General features: G+C 66.4%; 8 protein-coding genes across 8 annotated transcripts; 7 read left to right on the forward strand and 1 right to left on the reverse strand.

The window, feature by feature from the left end:
• Window positions 1-993: 993 nt before the first annotated feature.
• On the forward strand, window positions 994-2,766 carry Q8F55_004512 (uncharacterized protein; the record flags this gene model as incomplete). Its single annotated transcript, XM_069353025.1, has 6 exons — window positions 994-1,286; window positions 1,318-1,614; window positions 1,649-1,956; window positions 1,992-2,133; window positions 2,167-2,319; window positions 2,358-2,766. The coding sequence occupies 6 exons, from the start codon at window positions 994-996 to the stop codon at window positions 2,764-2,766; spliced, it is 1,602 nt and encodes a 533-aa protein (XP_069210443.1).
• A 456-nt stretch (window positions 2,767-3,222) lies between these two features.
• Window positions 3,223-3,458, reverse strand: Q8F55_004513 (uncharacterized protein; the record flags this gene model as incomplete). Its single annotated transcript, XM_069353026.1, has 2 exons — window positions 3,223-3,344; window positions 3,395-3,458. 2 exons carry the CDS (start codon window positions 3,456-3,458, stop codon window positions 3,223-3,225), a joined length of 186 nt encoding a protein of 61 aa, XP_069210444.1.
• Window positions 3,459-5,578: 2,120 nt separating this feature from the next.
• On the forward strand, window positions 5,579-6,530 carry Q8F55_004514 (uncharacterized protein; the record flags this gene model as incomplete). The annotated part of the gene is made up of 2 exons (XM_069353027.1): window positions 5,579-6,454; window positions 6,507-6,530. The coding sequence occupies 2 exons, from the start codon at window positions 5,579-5,581 to the stop codon at window positions 6,528-6,530; spliced, it is 900 nt and encodes a 299-aa protein (XP_069210445.1).
• A 281-nt stretch (window positions 6,531-6,811) lies between these two features.
• On the forward strand, window positions 6,812-9,015 carry Q8F55_004515 (uncharacterized protein; the record flags this gene model as incomplete). The annotated part of the gene is made up of 2 exons (XM_069353028.1): window positions 6,812-7,134; window positions 7,167-9,015. The coding sequence occupies 2 exons, from the start codon at window positions 6,812-6,814 to the stop codon at window positions 9,013-9,015; spliced, it is 2,172 nt and encodes a 723-aa protein (XP_069210446.1).
• Window positions 9,016-10,081: 1,066 nt separating this feature from the next.
• On the forward strand, window positions 10,082-11,682 carry Q8F55_004516 (uncharacterized protein; the record flags this gene model as incomplete). The annotated part of the gene is made up of 3 exons (XM_069353029.1): window positions 10,082-10,444; window positions 10,482-10,841; window positions 10,912-11,682. The coding sequence occupies 3 exons, from the start codon at window positions 10,082-10,084 to the stop codon at window positions 11,680-11,682; spliced, it is 1,494 nt and encodes a 497-aa protein (XP_069210447.1).
• A 1,676-nt stretch (window positions 11,683-13,358) lies between these two features.
• On the forward strand, window positions 13,359-13,742 carry Q8F55_004517 (uncharacterized protein; the record flags this gene model as incomplete). The annotated part of the gene is made up of 1 exon (XM_069353030.1): window positions 13,359-13,742. The coding sequence occupies one exon, from the start codon at window positions 13,359-13,361 to the stop codon at window positions 13,740-13,742; it is 384 nt and encodes a 127-aa protein (XP_069210448.1).
• A 2,064-nt stretch (window positions 13,743-15,806) lies between these two features.
• On the forward strand, window positions 15,807-16,412 carry Q8F55_004518 (uncharacterized protein; the record flags this gene model as incomplete). The annotated part of the gene is made up of 1 exon (XM_069353031.1): window positions 15,807-16,412. One exon carries the CDS (start codon window positions 15,807-15,809, stop codon window positions 16,410-16,412), a length of 606 nt encoding a protein of 201 aa, XP_069210449.1.
• A 1,539-nt stretch (window positions 16,413-17,951) lies between these two features.
• On the forward strand, window positions 17,952-18,464 carry Q8F55_004519 (uncharacterized protein; the record flags this gene model as incomplete). Its single annotated transcript, XM_069353032.1, has 1 exon — window positions 17,952-18,464. The coding sequence occupies one exon, from the start codon at window positions 17,952-17,954 to the stop codon at window positions 18,462-18,464; it is 513 nt and encodes a 170-aa protein (XP_069210450.1).
• Between the last annotated feature and the right edge of the window lie 7,176 nt (window positions 18,465-25,640).

A 25,640-nucleotide genomic window follows, 5' to 3' on the forward strand; every position in this document is an offset into this window, starting at 1 on the left:
TGGAACGGGAATCCAGCTGCTGAGTGCCGGTGCTCGAGGCCGGGGAATTGTGCTCCTGCAGGCCACCCCCGACCCGGCATCGAGCTTCCACACAGCCTCATAGCCGGTGAGAGGGTACCATGGGACGTGGCCTGTCAGCTTGAGTGTGTCTGTGTAGGTTGACCCCTCCTCTCAAGATCACCCTGTGATGACCAACTTCGTCGCCATCATGGCCAGTACCGTATGTTGCGGCCGTTCTGTCAAGTTGGCGAATCTCTCTCCAAGGTTCACCCTATCCATGAAGCACAACAGCAGAAGGACGCACACGAAGTCTGATATCCACGCGCCAGCAGCACCATTGCGGATGATGGCATGGGTTGATGGGGCAGTCACTGCGTCTTGCAGTCCAGTCACAAGGCGTGTTCTCGTCCTCGCTGATGCGACCTCCCAGCCACACGCCAAGAGCTCTGCCCAGCAGACCGCACATGTTGATCACAGTGGAGGACAATACCTATCGTGATAATCTACCCGACGGTTATGCATGGGCGGTTATCATCGCTCGGGGCCACAGAGCAGAGTCGCTGGCCGACACTGGGGACCAGGGTGTGGCAGTGGGGCACCGTCACATAGCCGACGCGTAAGGTTATCTCGGTGTGCGCCGTCGCCACTCGCCGCCCCCAGCGGGTCGTAGCCGCTCTGCAGGCCCCCGGTACTCCGTAGCCGCGCCCTGCTGCGCGGCTGATGCGGGTGTGCATGCCAAGGGGGCGGCTAGATACGCCGAGCCGCGTCGCCGAGCGGCTGTGGGCGCGGAGTCGGCCCAAGCCGCCCAGCGAAACACATCAACACATGTACCCCATCCACCCCCGGTGGCCTTGATCCCCGGCGGGCTGAAGGCCTCCGGGACGCGAGGTGAACATACCCGACGCTACTGGCGATATCGCGAGGCGGAGCTTCGAGCTTCGGGATATAAGGCGGCAGCGGCCCAGCGAGGCAGCAACTGCACTCAAGCCCGCCATGTCCCACCCGCGCCCATCCCTCGAGAAGGCGGCCCCGGCCGACGCCTCGCTCGCCGAAGTCCCAGGGCCCGCCCCGACGACATTCAAGGCCAACCTCCGCGCGCAAATCGAGACGTGGCACGCGAACCGTGGCGAGCGCTCCGTCGTGGCGGCCATGGTGCCCCGCCCAAACCCGAACAACCAGGTCGAGGGCGAGGTCGTGTCCAAGAATCCGATCAAGCTGTTCGCGCGCCTCACGCCCATGGGCGCGGCGCAGTACTTCTGCGGCTGGTTCTGCTGGATGTGTGATGGGTGAGTTTTGTGTGGGGCCAGCTGACGCTAGCCTCGACTACTTTGCCGTCTCGGTGACCATGTCTGCGCTGGCTGTGCAGTTTGACAAGTCGACGGCCGACATATCCTTCTCGCTCACCCTCACCCTGCTCTTCCGCTCGCTAGGCGCCTTCATCTTCGGCATCCTCGCGGACCGGTACGGCCGCCGCTGGACGCTCGTGGCCAACATGCTCCTCATCGCCGTGTTTGAGCTCGCCTCGGGCTTTGTAAACACGTACGCGCAGTTCCTGGGCGTGCGCGCGTGCTTCGGCATCGTGATGGGCGGGGTGTGGGGCCAAGCCTCGGGACAGTAAGTGCGATTCCTGGGCGCCACTTACACCCAGGGCGTTTGAGAACATCCCGTTCGAGCTGCGCGGCATCCTCGCCGTCCCCCTCCAGGCGGGATACACGGTCGGCTACATCCTCGCGGCCGTGTTCAACCTCACGGTCGTGCAGTACTCGCCGTACGGGTGGCGCGCCGTCTACTTTATCGGCGCGGGCTTCTCGCTCGCCGCCGCCATCCTCCGCGCCGTGCTCCCCGACTCGCCGCAGTACATCGAGGCGCGGCGCGAGGCCAAGGCCAACGGCGTGAGCGGGAGGGAGGCTATGCGCCGCTTCTTCCGAGAGATCTGGGGCATGCTCAAGACCAACTGTGGGTCCAGGGCCGGGGAGGAAAGCTGACCACAGGGCTCCGGTGTATCTGGGCGCTCGTCTTCATGTCGGCCATGAACTTCCTCTCGCACGGGTCGCAGGACCTGCTCCCGACCTTCCTCATCAAGTCCAAGGGCCTCACCAACAAGCAGTCGAGCCGCGCGACCATCATCGCCAAGTGGGTCCCAGGCTTGGGCATAGCTGACCCCAGCACTATCGGCCTCGTGATCGGCCCGGTGTTCGGGTACATCTCGCAGTACCTCGGGCGGCGGCTGACCATGATCGTGGGCATCGTGTGGATCGGGGGCTGGATCCCGCTGTGGATCCTGCCCAACAGCTTTGGCGGGCTGGCCGTGGGCGCCGGGTGAGTCGTCTCCTCCCGATCCCTCCTAACCACCGTAGCATGGTGCAATCCGGCGTCATCGGCCTCTGGGGCATCACGGGCCTGCTCCTGGCCGAGATCGCACCGCCCGCCTTCCGCGCCCTCTTCACCGGCCTCCTCTACCAGCTGGGCAATATGGTGTCGTCGGCCTCGGCGCAGATCGAGGCCTCGGCCGGCGACAAGATCCGCATCACGGTCAACGGCGTCGACGCGCCCGACTACGGCACGGTGCAGGCCATCTTCCTCGGCGCCGTGTGCGGCGGCCTGCTGCTCACGATTCTGTTTGGGCCCGACGCAGACGGCAGCCGCTTCGAGAATGCCAAGGTCGCGATCCAGGAGAACGCGGGCATGGCGCGCACGGTCGACATGGTGCGCGAGGCGCATGAGGAGCGCCGTGGGCTTGAGCGCGACGTCAAGATCAAGGTGTGAGGGGTGGGGTGGGGATGAGGTTGTCAGTTGGGGTTGTAAACCGGAGAGTGAAGTCTTGAGGGGGCGAATGTGGCCGCGAGGCATGGGGCGTGGCCACGAGCCGATAGTGAGCCTTGTCAATGATGCAAGGGTGTGGAAGGAGGCGTGTACCAGCGCGCGATGGCCCTCTAGAAGGAGCGAAGGTGCCCACCTCGAGCTTGGGAGCCCGGCTGAGCGACGTACGGTCTGGCTGAGCCATCCGGGTGTTGCTTGGCCGAGTGCCCGCACCTCTAGCCTCGCGCTCCTGGCCCCACCTCGAGGCCGCGCCGGCGTCCTCCCACCCCGCCAGCAAGCGCTCGCGACGTCCACCCGGCGGTGGATGCAGCCGACAAATCCATCGAATCGCAAGACTACCAAAAGGCGGAACGGGGCGTGCGAGGCTAGGCGCGGTGGTGTATGCTGTGCGCGCCGGCCCGCCTAGATGCCACAGCTCATGCCGCAGCACTCGCACCGGAAGCAGCCGTTGTTGTTGCACCAGAAGCCGCCGCGGAGGCGGAGGACGCGCGCCTGCTCCGAGTCGGGTGGCGGGGCGCGGGGGTCTGCGCGGCGCATCAGCGCGGCTGGCGGGATGGGCAGCGCCGCGACTCACTCATGGCCGGCTGGGCGGCGGGCTGGGCGACGACAGCGCGTTCCGTGTCCTTGTGGGCGGGCATGGCGGGTTGGGATGTGACGAACGTGGTCGCTGGGTGCTGCGTTCTTTATAGGGCAGCCACTGACCGCGGCTGTCTTGCATCGGCACATTGGATCTGGGGAGGCGGCGCGTATTTGTTTGGCTCGGCTGGGCGCTGCTGCCCAGACGCGGTCTAGGACGAAACGGGCAAGGGGTGGCCCGGCTCCCGAGGGCTGCCACTGCAGCTGGAGGTATATTTAAGGAATGTGACGCGTCTTGGCTGCTCGTCATGCTGTGGGAGAGGGGGACACTGCCTTGAGGATGCATAAGTCTGTCGATCAGCAGAGTTCGATCAGCAGAGTTCGATCAGCAAAGGCACAGCACGGTCAGAACGAGACAGAGCAGGGCCAGCATCAGTGGTCGAGGGCTCGTGGCGTCGAGCAGCGAGCGGTGCCGCCGAGGCAGACACTCCAGCCCGCTGGGCGGGTGGCGACCATGGTCAAGGGTGAGCAGCAGCCAGCCAAGAGCACAATCATCGAGACTACCAAAAGAGCGCGGCAAGTCGTGTACGCCGCCGCCCGCCCCCGCCCCCGCCCCGCCTAGATCCCACACCGCATCCCGAGGCACTCGCACTGGAAGCACGCATTGTTGTTGCACCAGAACCCGCCGCGGAGGCGCAGGGGCTCCGTAGTCTGCCCCGAGTCGGGCGGGGGCGCGCGCGGGTCTGGCGTCAGCGCCGCCGGCGGAGGACGTACTCATCGCGGGTGTGGGCGCGGGCTCGGTGGCCACGGGGTCGGTGGTGTGCTCGGCGGGCATGGCGGGGTGTTGGTTGGGGGGGGAGGGGGGTTCCGCCTCCTGCACATGCCTTTAAAGCTTCGTGTTGTTGCCTCGTTGCCTTGCAGCACGGCCCACCAGGTCGAGAGCAAGCCGACTGACGCGTAGCGGCGTGGATCTCATTAGATCTCGCCGCCACCGGCTCGGTGCCATTGACGTGTGGTGCGAGCCGCGCCGCTAGTACCGAACGGGAGGTCAGTGACGGCTTGTCAGCCCAGGCCAAGGCGGTGAGTATCTTGCTTGCGTCGGGACGTGGGCAGCGAAGGTGGCTTGCTATATTTGGACGCGGATGCCTGTGATCGACATGGGTGCAGTGGCTCGAGGGCATGCAAGAACGTCTCTCGCCCTCTCGCCCCGCAGGCCAGCTCCTCCGAGTCTGAGTCGAGCGCTGCCGGAGGGGCAGGAGGCCGCAGGCGTAAGAGTCGGGGGTAGTGGCTTGCCTCCTTCGCCGTGGGCTTTGCCTGCGTTGTGACCTTGTAGCTGAAGGTGCATGCGAGGCTGGGCTAGAGACGGTTGTGTCGACACCAACGCGGAGAGCTCTCTCATGTGGGGCCTGGTACTCTGCCCGCGGAGGATAGCCGTGCTCCCTCATGCAGCGTCGTGCAAAGAGCCCATCCTCGCCCCGCAGTGCTCGGATCGAGCCCCCCGGGGCGGGGTTGGTGCAGTCCGGATCATCGGCCCGCCCGCCGGAGGAGCCGAGGTGAGTACCAGTCTGTCAATTAATTCGCGCAGCATGCAGGCAGAGTCAGTTGCCCGAGGCGGCGTAGGAGCTCGGCGTCGGCCTGGGCCGTAGACGGCCATTGTCAGCAGTCGGAGCGATACGGAGGCGAGGTGGTGTTGGCCCGTTTCGACGTCATGGCCGCGGCATGCTGCATGCTGGCTGGCTCGAGTCGAGGAGATGGAGCAGACTCACACGTGCACGAGGTTCAAGAGCCGAGCGAGAAACCAAATGGCGGCAGAGTGGATGCCAAATGCCAAGTAGAGTGGGTGCCAAATCGTCACTGTACGGCGCTCCGACTCTCCCCGTTATCACGTACTTGTCGCGTCGCTCGCTTCCTCATCCGCCCGATGTTCTTGTCTCTCAACTCAAACGACGTCAACAATGACACCCCGCAGGGACAACAACGACAGCGACGACAGCCAGCTACTCACAGTGACTAACGAGGCGCATGCTTGGCGCCAGAAAAGTTATATCCTGACTCGACAGCAAACTTTTACCCCTCGCCCCCTCCCCCTCCCCCTCCTCCTCACCCCGCACCGTCATGATCCCGTCATAGACGACGACATCAACAACTACGGCCCGCCTACACACCACTCACACACATCGCCATGACCTCACTCGCCTTGACCTCGACGGGGTGCCCGTACCACCGCGGCATCTCGCACTTTGACACATTCCTCTTCACGCTCCAGGTGCCCGACCTGCGCCTGCCCCGTCTGCCGCGGCTCCCCCGCCTGCCGTTGTCCGCGCCCCGCGCCGCCCTCGCCATCACGATGCTCCTCGCCGCGACCTACACGTACACCGAGGTCCAGCGCCTCGAGCGCGACTACCCCCTGCGCCGGGCCAAGGCGTACCACCAGACCAGCGTCGCCGAGCTGCCGCTGCTCGACCTCCCGCTGCCGGCCGGCACGGCGCTCGACACGCGCAACGCGAGCTTTGTGTACGGCCGGGTCCCCGTGCTGAGCAGCAGCGTCGTCGCGAGACGACCGATGGACGCGCTGCTCAAGGCCTTCATGGACCACTGGACGCTCAAGATCGAGGGCTTCCGCGCCCGCCACGCCACGTACTTTGCCATGGCGCCGACGGGCGGCGAGGCGACGGCGGGCGCAGCGCACCAGACGCCGGCGATGCACGGCGACGCGCTCCTCGGCGCAGCGATCAGGCGACAGCCGCACTCGGCAGTGGTGTACTACCACGTCCCCGAGTGGATTGTCGGCCTGTCGCGCTTCTTTGGGCGCGAGCCGGGCTTTGTCGGCGCCGCAGAGGAGCTCGCGGCCGTCATGCTGCCGTCGGGCGAGATTGAGATCTCGCTGGGGTGCACGCTGGCGACAAAGTGGGCGCACGAGGGCGACGACGAGGGCTGGGGCAAAAGACTGAGGGAGCTCTATATGCGCTACCTGGTCGACCGGACGCGCGCGCGGCTGGAAGAAAGGGGCACGCAGCGGCTCTACTCGAGCCGCGACGAGTATGCGTGTCGGGTTCATGTGAGTGGGCGCGGGGCTGGGGCTGGGGCGTGCGCGTGGCTGACAATGACAGTACACGGAGGACGGTAACGAGTAACGAGCAGCGGGCGAACGAGGGGGCGTCGGAAGAAGAAGAGGGATGACAAGTTGTATTCTAGTTGTACCAATGGTCAAGTGACATCGCCATCATCATCATCGTCGTCGTCGTCGCACTCACGCCTCGCTCACGCCTCGCTCACAACACACTCGACGAGCGCCCAGAGGGCGTGGCACTGACACCGCCGCGGGGCACAGCGAGCGAGCTTCCCATCGCACCCCACCCAAAGCTATATCATCGCCCATCGACCCCCCGCCTGCCCATCAACCACCACCCCCACCATGGACCCCAAGCTCGCCGCCGCAGCCCTCGGCGCCGCCGCCGCAATCGGCAGCACGGCCTTTGCGATCACCCGCCCCAAGCCCGACAGCACCCTCACGCAAGAGGACATCGGCACCCTCCTCACCGTGTTCGACACGATCCTCGCCCCCGTCGACGTGGCGACCCTCACCCCCGCCGCCCCCGCCGGCACCTCGCCCGACGCGCTCGCGGCCTTCGCGGCCGAGAAGCCGTCCGACCTCCCCGTGTCCGAGCTGACCGGCGCGCTCGCGGCGCTCCCGCCCCACCAGCTCCTCGAGCTCAAGAAGGCGCTCGCCAGCCTGCGGTACGTCCTCCGCCCTACCACGCTGACGCTAGTGCCGGCGGCCTCTCTGCCCTGCAGATGAACGGCACGACCACGCCCTTCGTCGCGCTCCCCGACGCGGCGCGCCAGGCCGTCTTCCTCAGCTGGGAGAAGGCCCGCTGCGCCACGCTCCGCCGCCTTCACACCTCCCTCACGCGCCTCGCGGTCGCGCAGTACCTCGGCCACTCGCGCACGGCCTCCGCTGCGATCGGGTACGCGCCGCCCGTGACGCCCGCGGGCCAGGTGTTCCCGTACGCCTTTGCCTCAGCGGAGCAGCTGCAGGGCGCCACGCCCGACGTCATCGTCGTCGGCTCGGGCGCGGGCGGAGGGGTCGTGGCCAAGGAGCTGGCCGAGGCCGGGCTCTCGGTCCTCCTCGTCGAGCAGGGCGGGCACTTCGCCCCGGACGGGCACGTGCTCTCTGACGCGCAGGCGCGCGCGCTCATGCTCGAGTCGGCCGGGCTCGGCGCCTCGGCCGGCGGCGAGCTGCTCCTCCTCACCGGGCGCGTGTTCGGCGGGGGCACGACCGTCAACCTCGCGGCGTCGGTCGAGCCGAGCCGCATCATCCGCGAGGACTGGGCGCGCACCTCCCGCGTCGAGTATTTCACCTCCCCCGAGTTCCAGGACGACCTCGACGCCGTCGCGGCGTACATGGGCGTGTCGCTCCCCGCCTCGCACAACTACGCCAACACGCTGCTGCTTACCGGCGCCAAGAAGCTCGGCTACACCGCCGCCCACGTGCCCCAGAACAACGGCTTCGGGGCGCATGTCTGCGGGCACGACTGCGCGAACGGGTGCCGCTCGGGCGGGAAGAAGGGCGGGGTGTGGAGCTGGCTCGCGGGCGCGGCGGCCGCCGGCGCCACCTTCACGACGGGATACAGGGCGACTCGGATCCTCCTCGAGAACGGGCGCGCGACCGGCGTGGTGATCACTTCGCCCCTCAGCGGCGAGATCACGGTCAAGGCCCCGCGCGTCGTCCTCGCCGCGGGCGCGATCCAGACCCCCGCCCTCCTCCTCCGCTCGGGCATCCGCTCGCCCCACCTCGGCAGCCTGTACGTCCACCCGAGCAACTACGTGCTCGGCGTGTTCCCGGAGCGCACCTACCCGACCGACGGGACGGTGCTCACGGCCGTGGTCAACGAGTTCGCCGTGCTCAACGGCACGGGACACGGCGTGCGCGTCGAAGTCGGGCTCATGCAGCCGAGCGTCGTGCTCCCCCTCCTGCCGGCCAAGGACATCAAGGCTCGCGTCCTGCAGCACAGCCACATGGTCGGCCTGGTCGTGACCGTGCGCGACTCGGCGCCCGGCAAGGTCGGCGCCGACGGCGTGGTCAAGTACACGTCGAGCGCGCACGACAAGGCGCTGTGGCTCAAGGGCGCGGCCGCCCTCATCCTCAAGGCGATGGGCGCGCGCGAGGTCGTCGTCCCCGGCAGCGTCTGGCGCACGGGCGACGACTGGGACAAGTGGGCCAAGGCGCTCGCCCCGCCCGAGACGTACGCCTCGGCGCACCAGATGGGCTCGGTGCGCATCGGCGCGACGCGCAAGCTCGGCGCTGCGGACCCGAGTGGCAAGGTGTACGGCGCCGAGGGGGTGTGGGCCGCTGACGCGAGCCTGTTCCCCTCGGCGTCGGGCGTGAGCCCCATGCTGAGTGCCATGGCGCTGGCGCGTATGGTCGCGCGCGGGGTCGTGCTTGATGTGAGCGAGGCAAAGGCGGCCAAGGACAAGGAGGGTGAGAAGGACACGGAGCGCAACGACAAGGTCAAGCTCGAGGGAGACCAGGACCGCGGCCCCGACAACGCCGAGCGCGACGGCGACACGAGCACGAGCAAGGCCACGTCCTATGTCGATGTGCGCGGCGAAGCGTAGCCGGTCAGCGCGGGAGTGCGTATATCAATCGAGGACAGATAGCGATTACAGATATCATGGATGGTGTATGACGCCCCGGGTGCCGGGTGTATGACGTGCGAGGGCGATGCCGAGGCGGCCAGACTCACTCAGGGGCTTGGCAGCATCACGGCTGGGCACTGCGCGCCGGGTAGAACGGCGGCTTCGATCAGTTGTGTGCGCTGTCGGGCGGACTTTGCCCGCGACACGGCGCGGGGTAGGTATGCTCTCGGCGCGCGCGGGGTTGGGAGTATGTCTGCTCGCCGGCGGTGCGCTCTTCGGTGCTCGCTCGGCGCTGCGCTGTTCGGCGCTCGCTCGCCGCGCTCCTCGGCGTGATCGAGCGCGCCCGAGCACCCGCGGACAGCCCGAAACCCATTCATCTCTTGCCCGGCCGTGCACTGCTCCCGAGGCGCAGGGGTCGGCAGGTGCACGCGTAAAGTGGTGTTCCGTGCACCGCGGCCGGGTCGGACTAGTGAGGTGTCGCAGGAGTGGCGGTGGGGCGAGCGGCACCACGCGCACCACGCGCACCACGCGTCTCAGTGGAGCCGCGCGCCGCACAGTGGCCACGCAGTCATCCCCACCACATACACACCCCAGCCACCCCACCAGAAACCTCGAGCACATGCATACACTGCAGTCTGCGCCATTCCGCCACGCCATGCTCGAGCCAACGGCCAACTTGTTCAGCGGCGGCCAACTTGTTCAGCGGAGGCGGCACCGCACCGCTGGGCTCCCTGACACGGCGTTATCGCTACGGCCTTGGCCCGGCAGGTGCGACACGGCCACCGTCCGCTCGCTCGCCGTCCTCCTGCCCTCCCCCGCCCCCAGACCCGGGGCATCCAGCGCCGCAGAGCGCACAATACACGCACATTAGCGCCGGTATTGTGCGTTCCGAGCCTTGGGCCGGCTCGTGGGCCGAGAATAATGTGCGGGTGGCCGTGCCCGTGTGTCCTCTCGACGCCGGACTCGGCGTTCATGGCCGGCTGGCACGCTCCCTCATAAACAAGACAAGACGCGACGGCGGTAGCGATGCAAGCACCACACCATCATGACCATCGCACCCCGCCCCGAGGACCTCATCACGTCCGACGCCAGCCTCAAGGACACGCTCCCCCGCGACTTCTGGTACGCTGCCGCGACGGCCGCGTACCAGATCGAGGGCGGCTGGGACGCCGACGGCAAGGGCGCGTCCAACTGGGACGTGCTGATGAACGACGACCCGCGCTTCAAGGACATTGGTGACGGGCGCGTCGCGTGCGACTCGTACCGTCTCTGGCGCGAGGACATTGCCCTGCTCAAGCAGTACGGGATGAACAGCTACCGCTTCAGCCTGGCTTGGAGCCGGATCATCCCCGACGGCGGGGAGGGCGACGCGGTGAACGAGAAGGGCGTGGCGTACTACGACAACTTGGTGGGTGCGACTCGCCGGCTCGTGCTCACGATGCCAGATCAACGGCCTGCTCGCCGAGGACATCACGCCGTTCGTCACCATCTTCCACTGGGACCACCCGTACGTCCTCGAGCAGCGGTACAACGGCTTCGAGTCCGTCGACGACATTGTGCGCGACTTTGTCAACTACGCGCGCGTGTGCTTCGAGCGGTTCGGCGACCGCGTCAAGCACTGGATCACGATCAACGAGCCGCTCGTGTACACGCTCTTCAACGCGACCTACATGAAGGAGGGGCGCTGGACCGACAAGGAGCACGCCGCGTTCGTGCGCGGCCTGGTGCTGTGCCACGCGTACACTGTCGAGCTGTACGACCGCGAGTTTAGGCCCAAGCAGGGGGGCGAGATTGGCATTACGCTGGTGCGTGTGGCGAGGGAGCGCAGCTCCCGAGCGGGCCGACGCCGCCGTTGAGACGAGGCTGACCCCCCAGAACATTGACATCTGCGTGCCGATCGACGACGCCGACCCGGCCGCCCGCGCGGCCGCCCACGCGTCCGTCGACCACATGCTCGGCATGTACGCCGACCCGATCTACCTCGGCTTCTTCCCGCGCACCGCGATCGACCGGTTCGGCGACGAGCTGACCTTGACCAACGAGCAGTGGGCGGTGGTCAACGCCGCGGCGACCAAGGTGGACTTCTTCGGGATCAACCACTACTCCACCTCCTACGCCACCGGCAAGTGGTTCGACTTTGAGACCGCCGACAAGTGGAAGCGCACGCGCGGGCTGCAGGAGCGCGTCAAGGAGCGCAACGGCGAGGTCATCGGCAACCGGGGGCAGGACGGGCACCCTTACGACGTGCCGTGGGGCTTCCGCCGCCTCCTGAGGCACATTCACAACCGGTACACGCGCAAGCTCGGGATCCCGATCATCGTGACGGAGAACGGCTTCGCCACGGACCAGGAGTACAAGATGGGCCTGGACGAGGCCGTCAACGACGTGCAGAGGCAGCAGTTTTACGCCGGGTACATCCGCGAGCTGGCGCTCGCGATCCGCGACGACGGCATCCCCATCACCGGGTACATGGCCTGGAGTCTGCTCGACAACATCGAGTGGACGACCGGGTACGTGCCCCGCTTTGGGTTGACGGCCGTCGACTTTGAGTCGGAGGAGCGCACGCGCACGCCCAAGGACTCGGCGTTCATGCTGCGCCGCGTGTTCGAGTACCTCGTGTCGCGGGAGGTGAGGAAGGCGGAGTAGGGGGCGGCGGCGAGCGAGGAGGCGGCGAGCAAGGAGGCGGCGAGCAAGGACACTGTACTCTATCATCCCGACATGCCATCCAGTATGCCTGCGTGTCGTGCCGCCCTCCAAACGTGCGGCCACAGACACGCGCGTCAGACAGCTAGCGCGACGCCGTAGCGCGACACGTCCAAGTGTGCCGGGCAGTGTGCCGCAGCGAGAGCGGCGAGAGCACGCGCTATCATAGGCACGCCGCTTGCTCTCATTATTCAAGCGTCACCCCGGCGCCACCCCGGCCTCCGAGATAGAGCGAGCCTCCGGGACGCAGTGTGCACGCTACGCTGCGCCCGGGATGCGGGTTGTGGCTTGGTCGTGTGCGGCAGTGGGTGGGCCCCGGGTTGGCGGCCGCCGTGCCCGAACAGAAGCTACTGCCGGCGGGCTGGCGTGTCGCATTCCGCAAAGTGACCACTGATCGGTCGATAGGATCGTGCATGGGCAGCTGAAGGGCCGGGGTGCGCTAGCGCTGCCGCAGTCTGGTTGCCGGGTCGTACTGGCTCGGCCGTATAGATAAGGCCAGCCAGCGCCCAGCAAGCATCAGTAGCGGCGAGCGGGCCTGCTCCACGCTGCATGCTAGCGCCGCGCGTCTCCTCGGCGCAGCGTGCATGCAGCGTGCGTCAGAGGCGCGCCGCCGACTCATGCCACTGTGAATCAATGGGCTGGCGGGTGGGCTGCTCGCTGGGTGGGCCGATCCCGCGGATTCCGCCAGTGGCGACGGCGACCAGCACCAGCGACCAGCACCATCCAGCGGCGGCGAGCACCCAGCGGGATGATTCCATGCATGCCAGACTGCTTTACCCGGCCCATCTATGCACGTCGTCGTACCTCCCCGCCCACCTGCGGGGGTCGGAGAGTGACGGGGCAGGCGTCGCCCGGGGGGAGAGTCGTGGTCTGCTCGGGGTGGGCTAATGGCGAAGCTGTGCGTCATGATACATGTCGGAGTGTGCACTCGGTGTTGGGTAGTCAGCGTCGAGTCCAGTGGAATGCTTGTGCATAGCGAGTGGCAGCGAGTAGTAGCTGCAGCATAGCATAGCATGGGCATGACGGAGATGGAGCGAGCCGCACCTGCTCCACGACCCCCGCAGTGGACAGCAAGTGGGCCTGACGTCCATGTGGAGCGGGGGTGATAGCGCCAGCTAGCAGCATCCACCAGCTGCCTTGGCGGCCCCGCAAACCCGGCCTGGCTGCACCCACACCCGGCGGCAACGAGCGGCGAGGGGAGTGCGGGGGGGAGGCCAGCTCGGCGCCAGCTCGGCAGTTGCGGCCGGGCGGCCGGCGGTCACTCGCCCGTACGTGCGACGTTTCGCGGGCCGAACATCGACTCATTTGCATTGCCAAGGTGAGTCATAATCCTTTTTTTGCTGCTGAATGCCGCGCTACGCCCGGGCTATCCGGAGGCGGCCACCTCCTCGGCCATGCATGCGCGTCGTGTTGCCGCAGATATATATCGCGTGGATGGATGCATCGTTCCGAGTTATCGCAGACTCGCACACTCGCACACTCGCGCACACTTTGCACACCTTGCACCTTCCGAGCACATCAGGTGGCCTCTCACGATAACGACCACGACGACCCCGCCCGGCATATATCACCCGAGCCTCCCCCACACACCCACCCCCGCCACCGACTCAACCCCCACAATGTCCTTTGCGCACCACACCCACTGCTCGCCAGACTTCGACTACGAGGGGTACGCGGCCTACGAGCTCAGCGTGGCGAGCTACCACGAGCGTGCGCTTGCGGCCGTGCTCAAGGAGCACCGCGCCGCCGAGCGCCGCCGGCAGCGCACGGCCCGCCGCGAGGCAGAGGCCATGGCCGTGCTCGCGTCGCTCAAGAACCTCAACCTCGGCTACGTTGAGCGCAAGGCGTCGCTCTCGGCCCAGTCGACGGCCACCTGCCCCTCGCTGTCGAGCAGCCCGACCTCGAGCGCCGCGTCCTCGCCCGCCACCTCGCCCGCCGACGTGCCGCCCGAGCTGCTCGAGTGGGCCGGCGCCGGGGGCAAGGTGCGCATGCGCAAGTCGTAGCGGACGACTCGACCAGCTCGCACGCCGCAGCCCGGCACGCACCAGTACGCCGCACTCGCATGTCCGACTCTTGTCCCGGCAACAACCACCCGGTGGTATCGGTGGCATAGTCGGCCCCGGTCCCGTTCCGACGTGAGAGTGGATCTACACCCCCCCGGCCCGGCCGCCCAACGCCCTCCGGCGCTCTATCACCGCGATTCGCGAGATCGCGAGCAGCCGACCTCCGCGTCGGCAGCACCGTCGGCAGCACGCATGCATGCGCTCGCCACCAGCTCGTGACCTCGGGGCATACTCGCCGCTCGCCGCTCGCCGCCGCCCCAAGCCGCCCCGAGCCGCCGCTGCCGCCGCCGCCCGTGCCCCGGCCACCCGGCTACAGCCGTGCCCGCCCGCCCGCCTGCAGTCCGCCGCATGCCTCCGCCTCTCGGGCAGACAGCGGCGACGCATGCACCCACACACGCACCCACACACCATACGCATCTGCATCAATATTACTGTACACTGTACCATAATGCTCATGAACGCTTGCATGCTCGCCCGTTGCACGTCGCCTGCATGTTGCCTGGAAGTGTCTGAGTTGGCGGCGCCGTGAAAAGGATTTAGCAAAGCCGGTTATCCACTCAGTCGACCCATGCAGTCATCGTCCGACTCGGACTCGCCCCACGCTCCATGCTCCATCGCGCCATCGCACGCACGCACGCTCGGCGACCCCGGCGCCCATCTACCGCCGCCCCCCGCGCCGCAGCACGACGCCGCACCGCAATGCCAAGCGCCAAGCCCTTCGGCGTGGGCGGCGTGGGCCAGGCCGGCGTCTGTCGGGCGTCGCACTCGGCGCCGGGCGCTCGGGGCGGCGTCCGTGGCGCCGAGATGCTGTCAGGGTGGCCACGTGGGTGTTCAGGGCTCCCACGCGGAGGCCACGCGGTGCCACGTGGCGACTCCCCCTCCTCGGCGCTCGCTTCCGAGCCCGCTCGCCGATGCCGACGGCCTCCCGCCCCCCGCGCGCCGGCCGTGCGCCAAGCGAGCCGGGCACCGAGCCCGCCCGGCGCTGCTCCACGCCACTCCACGCCGCAGCGCTCGGCGACACGCTGCCGCGTCGTATCGCTTCATCGCATCGCTTGCTCCCACCTCGGCTGCGAGCAGTCGGGACGCTGCGGGTCGTCAAGGAGGCCGTGCCCGCCCCAGCTGCCGGGATTCCCGAGCACCGCTGTGGGCCACCTTGGCCGTGTCGGAAGCGGGCTGGCGCTGCACGCATATGCATGCGTTGTGAACGTGCGCTGAGCAGAGCCAGCACGCAACAACGTGTAGTGTAATGCAGAGCCTCGACCGCCGCGACCGCCTCGACCGCCCAGCTCGGTCAGCATGCACACCGCTGCATCAGTCCACCTCCACGCGTCCACCGGCGCCCAGGCCGGTGCTGACGGTACCGACGCGCGCTGAGTGTACATGACGCGGGCGGCGCACTCGCGCACTCGCGACGCCGCCGGTGACAGCTTAATAAACACGGCTGCTTTGATAATAACGAGTCAGTCGAGGTTGAAAAATCGGATTAGTCAGGGCAACCGGCAGGCAGGTGGCAACTCTCCGCTCAAGGCTCGGCCGGCGACTCGGCAGCGAGCAAGCTGCATCGGGATGTCGAGTCGGGCAGAGGTGTGCAGAGGCCTGTATGCATGCGGTGTGCAGCTCGCCTAGGCCGCTTGCATGCAGATGCAGTGGAGCTGGAGCTGCCGAGGCAGCACGCGTCGCGCGGGAGGCACGGCCGGCCGGTGGGTTTGTAACGGGGGCCGTCGGGGGGTCGCGCCAGCCAAAAATTCCCTCGGCCTCGGTCTCGGTTTCGACATCGGCCGTCAGACTTGGCATCGCACCGCGTCGTCACCTCGGCACCGGCGGGGCTGTCATGCTTGTTGATGACTCGGCTGCTTGGGTCTTGGGTGGGATAGATAAAAGGCTATGACGATGCAGCAGAGGTAGGACATCCCCAGCCACCACAACAGCTTATCGCACCCGCAACGCCGAGCCTACTCTTGAGCCCAGCCCACCAGCCACCTAGCCACGCAGCTATCCCCCACCATGCGCGACCACGGCCTCGAGATCCACCTCCCGCACAACAACTTCAAGCACTACCGCACGACGTCGGGCGAGTCGTCGTCCACCTCTTCCTCGTCGGGCTCGCCAAGCCCAACACCCTCCACCCTCTCCACCTCGCCAGCCTACCCCATCACATTTAGCCGCGACGACCTGCCGCCGCGCAGCGCCGACAGCTTCCCAGCGTACGCGAGCTACGAGGGCACCCTCGCAGCGTACCACAACGTCAAGCTGCGCGCGCTGCTCGACGAGGCAGCCGGCTCGGTACCGCCCAACACGCCCGCTGCCCTGCTGCCCGCCTTCTCCTCGGAGCTCCCCGACGCCGTGCTCGTCGGCGGCGTGCTCCGCCTCGCGCCAGAGTCGAGCCCGAGCCGCAACATGAGCACCGAGACGCTGGTCGAGGACGACGTGCAGCGCCGCGTGGCTGTCAAGATCCGCCCAGCACGCACCAACTCGGACGAGCTCAGCCTCCACACCAGCGTGCAGCGCGCAGAGGAGCGCCCGGGCTTCAGCTCCTGGCTCTCGGGCCTCTTCCTCCCCCGCGGCCGGAGTATCAAGCGCGGCGCGGGCTCGTCCCGGCGCCGAAGCTAGCGAGCGAGGCGACGGCACGGCACGTCACAACTGTAATTTTAGAATCGCATGGCGAATTGGTGGTGGAATTAGCAGTCCCTTGTATTTGGCGACGTGGGCCCGGGGCAGGCGGCCGTACCGGGACAGCCCTGCGGCATATTGTTGTAGTATAGCATCATGAATCCTCTCAGCGAGTGTGTGCGGCGATGGCCATGCTTGGAGCAGCGAGCAGCGAGCAGCATACTGACTTTGATGACGGCGAAGAGAATGGTCCGGCGATGTGGAGGAGGGCCGGCGGGCACAAGTGGACGCGGCTGGGTGTGACGTCAACGTCAACATGGCCGAGCCACACCGAGGCGGCTTCCGAGGTGGCTCCCTCGGCCCTCGTCGACATGCTCAACCATCATAGACACCAATGCACATGGTCAGCGCTCACAGGCAATCCAGACCTCAACGTAGCGTAGCCCGCAAACACCCGCGGCTCAGCGGCAGCGGCGTACCGGCCAAATGCCAAGTCCGAGCCCACGCAGGCCAGGCGCGGGGACCCTCGCGGCCCGCAAGCCTCCTCGCCGCTCGGCCCGCACTGTCAGCTCAGCTCGCGCGTCGGGCCGGGTCGTCGGGTGCGGGGTGGCGAGGTTACATGCACTCGCCGTGCGGGGAACGGGGTCGAGTCGACAGTGTGCTGCCCGGGAGGGGGCAGCGGCCTCTGCGGTGCGGGGTTCCACGCCCGCCACTACTGCCGACGGCGACTACCCCCTACTGCAGTCGCCGGGATCATGTCGGCCCGTGGCAGGCTGTGCCCCACACCGGGCTGCGCGAATGCAGACCACTGGAGCAGGCAGACCACTGGGCAAGGTTGTCGCCACCATCGTCGTCGCCCCCGCACGCTTGGACTCTAATAGAATGCTACGTGGTGGCTAATGAGAAACCACGTGGCGATTACAACTCGTGCCTCGGGTCACAATCGATTCCAGCAAACTCGCACAGTGACTGACCAGTCGCCACCTTGACTCTCCTCCTGAGCGCGTACTTCCCCTCGTCGCATGCACAATGGACCCCCTCCCCCGCACGCGCTGACCCCGGCGGCGGCGCGGCGTCGAACAATGCAGTGCAGGCATGGCTGAATCAAACGCAGAGCAATGGCCGAAGGCGTCGGTGCCAGTGACGTACCCACCCCGGCCACCCCAGCCCTCGAGCCACCCGCCAGCGTAAGCCACCCCCCGACCACCCCGCCACCACCACTAGGCTCCACAAAACCCGTCGACCCATCGTCTCGTCCGTCGAACGATCTAACAATCCCCAACCATCGTCCCACCTACCACCGCAGACAAGTATAAGTAGCCACACACCATGCGCCCGGCCTCGGCAAGCATCACCAGCGTCGCTGCCACCAGCGCTGCCGCGACCACCCTCGCCTCCGTCCTCCGCCCCGTCTTGGCCACCAGCTCGACCGCGAGCTGCAGGCACACACAGAGCGCAGCGTGCAACATCGACACGTTTCCCCCGCCCAGTCTCAAGGCGTACCTCGCCGCCACGGGGCCGAGCAAGCAGTAATCAGCGATGTGGAACGCGACGACCGGGGGGGAGACACTCGGAGCGACAATTGGACCGACGGCGGCGATCGGAGCGACGACCGCCGCAGGCTGCGCCCCGCCGCTCCTCATCGCCGCCGTGATCACCGCGTGGATCAGCACGGCGCTGGCGAGCAAGTACACCGGCAAAGGCAACGGCCACCAACCCACCCCAGACGACGACGGCACACGCCTCCCCCGCGGGGATAAGCCGGCCGGCCGCGGCCCGGCCCCACTGAGATCGGCGGGGCGGCACGCGCGCTGGCTCGCACACGTCGTGCCGGCGCTCGTGTGTGACGCGGGCGACGACCGCGGCTGGGAGGGGGTGCAGGATTTCGACAGCCGCGTACCGCACGAGGACGACTCGGACTCGGACGCCGAGGCCGACTCCGCACCGCCCCCGCCACCGACACCGGTGATGTCGTCTGTCGACCTGTTCGCTGGTGCCGAAGACGACGAAGGGGGGAGCGGGTGCGCGACGCCGCGCGCGACGCCGTGGTAGTGCCGAGGGCGAGGGAGCAGAACCCGGCGCCGCCACTGGCGAACCTTCTGTCGCCCCCAGAATGGCGTTGCTGGACTGCGGCATGCGCCACGGCCGGGCGCGCGTGACTCAAGTATCTGAGGCGGGGCCCAGCGCCTGCACGCCACCACGCCCCCACATGGCGGGTGGCACCCGCCACATGGCGACCTGGCTTGGCTGAGGGCGCGCGCCACATGCCGACCAGCACGCGCCGCATGGCGGTCTCCACTCGCCACATGACATCGCCAGGCATGTGGCGCACGCCGGCGTTGGAAGGGAGTATCGAGGCGTAGCGCACCCAATGGCGAGGGCGGACCCATAAGCGAGTTCGACGACGACCCCGACAGCGACGAACCTTGACACCAACCGACGCCGACACCGACATCAAGCCGCCTTGACCTACCGAGGCGACCACGACGGATCCAGTAGGACCGTACACGTCTGCAGCCGCTAGCATGGATGCGGATGGATGTGTCGTGGATCTTGCCGCGGCGAAGACTGATGGCTGCGTCGTGGCCGCGCCGCTCACCGCCCTCGAGGCTGCTCACCGATGATTGGGGTGTGCGATCTCGATGAGGGAGAGACTCGGCGATGTAGCGCCCGTCGCTGCACGTGGCGACGTGGCGGGCGACCGCCTGCGTTCGTCGTCGTACAACTCACCGCCCTCGAGCATGTGGACCGCTGCCGAGCATGTGGACCGCTGCCGACCCCTCTCAAGGCTCCTCACCTTGAAAATCTTCAGCAAAGGCTTCAGCCCTGCATGGCTTGTCGGTGTGTCGGCGTGGTCAGAGAGTAGACGGGCGCTTTCAGGCTGGGGGTGGGGGGCGGGTGGCGGCGCGGCGGCGGTGGAGACAAGGGGGTGGAACTCTGCGGCGGTGGTGGCTGGCGGTGGCTTACGGTGAGGCCTTTGTTCTCTGCGACGACTCAACCCAACAATCCACAGGTATCGACAATGCGGCGCTGCTCATGGTCTGTCGTCCCCAGGGCATCTGGGGGAACCGGCTCGAAGGGGACTGGGGCGAGGGGCGCAGCGCTGGCTGGTGGTGGCGACTGGGCACAGGTGGTGGCTGATGATGCGACAGGCCTGTGTCTTACACGATGGCAAGAGCGACCCAACGGTACGCGAATGTCGAGTAGACGGGTCATGTCGGCCAATAACAAGATATCTGAAAGGTTGACGAGGACGAGGAGGTTGTGGAACGTTGGGGAAAAGAGCGACGTGGAAGAAGGGGACGGAGAAGGGGCTGACCAGCCGGGCCCACCAGGCCTCTGACTGAAGCTGACCCCCCTCTCACCACTCCCGGCACAGGGACCCAATCGTGGCGCGCTGCCTGGTCGGTCGACGGGTATACTCGACAGTGCAACGGTTGGGGGAAAGCGGCAACGGGTTAACCAGTGTGCGTACGTACCGGAGGGAAGGCGGCAACCGCCGAGGGGTTCACAGGTGCGAGGGCGAGGGCGACGCGGAGGGCATTGGTCGGACGTCTCCAACGCCGTCGCCGGAGCACACGTCGAGGGGTTGCCACCCCCACTGACTGGCGAACGACGCGAGGCGGGCTCATCCCCAAGCCAAGGTTTATTAACGGCCGGCCTGGACTATCTTGGCGCGAGGCGCGAGGCGCGAAGGCGACGCACACTTCATCGAGCAGGAGCAGCTGATGTCTCGGATAAATCTTCGTCTGATCGACGGGCAGCGAGCCCGCACCCACATGGCCAACCACATGGTGGGGGCCTGCCAAGTGCCAAGTGGCTCGAGCAAGAGGGAGGGCGGGTAGGCGCGCTGGGCCTGGCGGGGGGTTTTGTTTGGCCGCGCCGCCCGGTCGTTCGAGCGCGACGACAGGGGCTAGAATCGGCAAGTAATGGTGGGCGCTCGAGGCTAGTAATTAGGCAATAAGCATACCGGGCCCGGGGCGTCGTCAGGGGTGCCCGGATCGACGGCACGCCGAGCCCATGCCGCAGGACGCCGAGTGCCGCGGCTGCTCGAGCTCCCCGCGAGCTTGGCAGGTCGGCGCCGGCGCCAGGTCCCCGCGGCCTGACGGCAGGCTGCGGCCTCGAGCCCCTCCCCCACTCTCCGAGCCCGTGGTTTTGCCGCAGGCCGCGACGACGCTCGAGGACGCCGGGATCGGCGGGGGCCTGGCGGCACGTCATGGCCCAGGCTGGCTCACGACGGCAGCCTCGGGTCTCTTGGCTAACCCTCGCCGAAGTCCGCGGCAGCCGTCGCTAGGACTAGATAATGTCTCAGCTGGGCACGCCGCTTTAAGGGACGTACGTCGGGCTCGAGCCCGGCGGCACGGCTAATCAATGAGGCACACGGCTCGATGAGGAATACCCAGGCCTGATGAAAAATGACGACGAGGGCAGCTCGCCGAACCCCGCGGTCGTGGCGACGATCATCCGCAGCCAGGGCGCCGATAACACGCCATCACTGGCGTCGACGCCCTGGCCTCGTCCGTGCCGGCCAGCATGGAGGGCTTGATGGCGTGGCCACGACGTAATTATTCGCCCCTGCCAAGGCGTCCGCGGCCGCCAGCGGCTTCTACAAACAGCCGCGGCACTCGGCGGGTAGCAAAAACGTCGGATGACATCGTGGCCGCCGCCGCCGGCAGGTCGCGTGCCATTGTCATCATGCCGGCCAGGGGCCCGGACCGCCGTCACGACGACGGGCGGACTCTCTCGTCGGGTTGCTTGCACATCAACCGCGGCGCGCGGCGGCGCGCAATGTTGCGATGTCATTGTGGGCGCCGAGTTGCGCGGCTTTTGCTCGCCATTTTGTCAGCGGCCTGCCCGCCCTTGTGTAAGCGGCCGCGACCACCTGCGACGCCGCCAGCGGACAATCTCCACCACGCGCCTCCCCATGTCACGGACGTCGAGCTCGCCTGGACGTAGATAACTACAAATTAATATACAAATTAATATACAAATGAATGCACCCCGCCCAACCCCGAGAATGAGGCGCCGATGAACTGTCCGTGATAAGCGGGTCCACAGGGCGGAGGTGGCGCCAGGGTGAGACATGCCCTTGGCATCAATTACGGTGACGGCGCACACGACATCCACGAGCCTCGCACCGTCGTACTCAACAGCGATTGGTATATTTTTTTACAGACACCTGTGCCCTCACCCGTGGTTTCCCCGTCATCTGTAATCGGCGGCCATGAGTTTCTTGGGCGTGCTGGCATTTTTCAGTGACGACGAGGACGAGATTGGTCGCGCCCAACCGCTGCCGTCCAGTGCGCCCATCCATCCGACCAGCAGCCGTAGTGTCCTGCCGAACCCCGGCAGGGCTGAGAATCGCTGTGCGTCACGACCCGGTAAAACAGGAGCGCCTTTGCACCCAGTTCCGTGGAACGGGCCGTCGACAGCATGCCCGCGGACGAGGTCGCATTATCGGCGGGGTTCGGTGTTGATAACGGTGTTCGGAGGGCCTCGCCCCGGCATCCCACATTCCACAACCACCTCGATTTTTCCGTCACAACAACTCCCAGGTGCATGCCGATGACGCCAGAACACGTCGGCACGTCATGGAGGAATGCGAGGAATGTTTTCTACTTAAGGATGGGAGGTGGATGGTTTGTGGTCAGGCGACAACCGACAGCGAGCTCCCTCCGCGACACCTTTGTTCCAGCCAGTGCCCCAAGGTTCCACGTCGCGCCACACTGGCCTGACCTCTGTCGCCATATTCCATGGACCGATGGACGCATGCGGACGCCCGCATGCCCCATCGCTCGATAGTCTAGCACCCAGAGATCAGGTGAGTGCCATGCGCGTCGGCGGACGGCGCCTGCGACCTCGTCCACGGCGGACACGGCGGCGCGACGGATGCCGGGGTGCGACGGCCGTGCCTGCGGATCGGCCGGGGTGGGCCAGCGGAAGTTCGTGGTGACGTCTTATCACTCCATCACAAAGTCCATCGACCATCTACTACAAAGGCAAAGGTAGAGATGCTGTCTGGGCTGGAGCTAGACGTCGGCATGCACTGCGGTGTCGCGACCGCGGTCCATGCCTCGCTGTAGCGGTGTGGCTACCGCTGCAGGGGCCACGGTCGCCTTCCTGCCATGCCACCCTTGGGCCGGCGGCCAGTCCCACGCACAAGCACATCGGCACATCGACTGGCACGTTACAGCAGTGTAGCGACGCCGCTCGATGGCCTGATTGGATGCGCGCACTTCGGATTCGCGCATGATTGGTGTCGCTGCAGCGGCGATGCCGATGCCAAGACTTTGCCCTTGGCCGCGGCCTCGTGACAACGGCTCGCGAGCACGCCGTGAACCACGACCGACATCGCGCAAGTGGTCACGACACCGCTCGATGTCCCCATTGACGGTGGTGTGATGGGGGCCTCCACCTCTGAGCGTGTAGGCCGTGGGTTAGTGGGACACTCGAGGCGGGAGGTCGCCGCCGGCCGGACTGCCACCCGCCACCGACGACGATCATCGACCGCTATAAGGCCGCTCCTCCCTTTGAGCTGACTCGGATTCAGAAGAGCCTGTCCAATGGACGGCGGACGTTGGAGGACAACGTTGGTTGGCGGGTACGACATGCCTCTCGACCAGGACCAAACGGTGGGCGTGACTGGACCTGTGTGGCCTGTTCAAGCAGCAAACGCCGGTGTCGCTCGTCCGAATCCGACACAAGGTTCCGTGCTGATCTACTTGTCCTGATAAAACCAGGGAGATGGAGCGAATGCGTTGGGACGCGTTACTCTGATGGTATGCGGACACAAGGACGTGACGCGCCCCGCTCTCTCGACATTGCTCCACTGGATCCTGTAAAAACCAGGAGCTGGCCGTCGGGTGACAAGCTGCTGCGCAGTCGGCCCCGCCGATACTGCAAAATGGTCCACCACCGCGCGTCTACATAAGTAGTGGAGCAACATGGGTCAACACCCACCCAGCTCCAGTACCTCTGCGTACTCGATGCTCTGTTAGCTATTGTGGGACCGTCAATTCGACAACGCTGGGCGCCGCCATCAAATTCTACCACTGTTTGGTGGTGGTGCCTGGATGCCAAGGACCCATTGGAACAATGGTGAGTAGCGCTGGAGCCCGTTTGGACGTTGACCAGTCTAACAATAACCCACAGGTCTTTTCTTGACGCCGTCTGATGCATGAAGCTTTTCGAGGGGTCATGGCGGCAGTGGTGTAGCAAGGAGAGCAGTCGCAACTCCGAGTCCGAATCGCCCCCAGCCGCACTCACCCAACCGAGCTCCCACTGCCCACACCCCTCCCCTCCCACCAGACGCCCATCGATTCCTTCTGCGAGTTTCTGCGTGTCTCCTCGTCTTCCAAGGCCTCCCCACCCGCCGTGCAGCGCTGCGGGACGCGTGGCAGCTCAATTCTCGAGACGTTGCGGGGGTTGGATGCCCTTGTCTTCGACATGTGTTTGACCCCCAACGCGCGACGCACCCGACGAGCCAAAGCCGGCCAAGTGCCGGCCAAGGCCAGGCCACGTAGGCTCTCACACCTCGAACCAGCTTTTGGGCCGGACTCCGCCGCCTACCCAGCGGCGGTGCTCGCCCGAACCCGCGCTCTGGGTTTACCGAGCCTGCATCCGTGAGCATATTTTCCTGGTTGTCCATGCCAGCTATCGCGGAATCCCCCTGCCCACCGCCGGCGACGATCGGCCACCTGACTGATCGACCTTGGCAGTGGCGGACTCATGCCGCACGATGGTGGGCATCGCCTAGTGGCCGCAGGCTGCCCTTGGACCCGGTCCAGGTCACCACCGTTGTTCACACAAGGGATGGGACAACCGTGCCAGTCCCGGTGCCCTCGGTGCGGCCGTTGCCGATGCCGCACACATCGATACACCCGCACTGCCTCCCTCTGCTCCTCGGCGGCGGCGCCGAGCTCGCCCGGTGGAAACACGGCCTCCCCCACCTGGAAGATGATCGACACATGCGGAAAGAAACCCGTCCTGCACCCCAGAATCAGTCGCTACCGGCAACGGTCCCGGCAACGCTCTCGTCAACGTCCTCGACAACAGCCTTCGACGACGGTCTGGGCATGGGATTCACAGGAAGGGGTTGGTCGTCGTCGAAGCTTGCTTGTTCTCGACGACGTTCGGGCCATGAGAGTCACACGACGATTACCCCCTCGAGCCTGGTCAGACTTGCTGACAGGCTTCGCAAGGACATGTCTCGACGACGCCCATGGCCATGAGAGTCACACCAAGATCATCCGGCCAAGCGAACCAAGTCTCGACCTCGACACAGGTCCGACCAGGTCCAGTCAAACCCGTCGTCGTAGATCATTGACGCAGATCACCGGCGCTTTCGGCAGTATTCCTCACTGGGTGCAGGGTCCGCAAGGTGATCGCAAGGGCGCACGCAGCCTGCCTGGCCAGTGGTTGCTTGACTGGTCGTCGAGTCGCGACCCACGTCGTCTGTTACCTCTCCCCGCCCCAGCAACTGGACCGGCTTTACGCTTTGCCGCCAAGATCGTCTTCACATCAGGGCGGGCGGGCGGGCGAAGGTAGCGAGCGGGGGAAAGCGACGGAGGATCAACATTGTGTGATTGGTAACTGCCTCGGGCACGCAGCTGGAATCATCGGGTTTTCGTCATCAGGCGGAACTGTCGCAGGAAACGAGCGAGCCGACACACTGTTTGGACCTGCCATGCTTCCGATTTGGGTTAGGGGGTTTGTGTCCTGGATTCGATGGGACTCGGACTCTCGCACCCTCTTCTCATACGGCTCGGGAAAAACGACAGGGCCAGGTAGGCCTTTGTGCGGCTCGCGTTTCAATATTGCTCGCCAAGGGTTGAAATCGAGGAAATCTGGTTCCAGCTCGACAACCGCCGTCAGCAACGGCGGACGCGGCACGCTGTTAATCCAGGGCTCGTCGCACTTAGGGTTGGCACGGTGTTTCCGTACCGAACCCGACTGCAACCCGACCTGCCTGACCTCGGTCAACCTCGACGATGGCTGGCAATGTAGGCCCGGTTCCAGGTTGCACAAACGTGTCGTGCGGGCTTTATTTCCCTTCCGAAACCCGGCGGAGCAAAGACTGTGGTGATCACGGCCCAGGGTTATTCAGGTTTCGAGCTCTTGGAACCAGCCTCGCCAGGTGGATGGCAACAACAAGAGTATCAGCTTGAAACCCCACTTCGTCGCCAAGCCAAGCCGCGACACGCGTGCGCGCACTCAAAGCTACGCTAC

The sequence above is a fragment of the Vanrija albida genome, assembly GCF_041260175.1.
Source record: "Vanrija albida strain AlHP1 chromosome Unknown contig_3, whole genome shotgun sequence".
Taxonomy (NCBI): Eukaryota; Fungi; Basidiomycota; class Tremellomycetes; order Trichosporonales; family Trichosporonaceae; genus Vanrija; species Vanrija albida.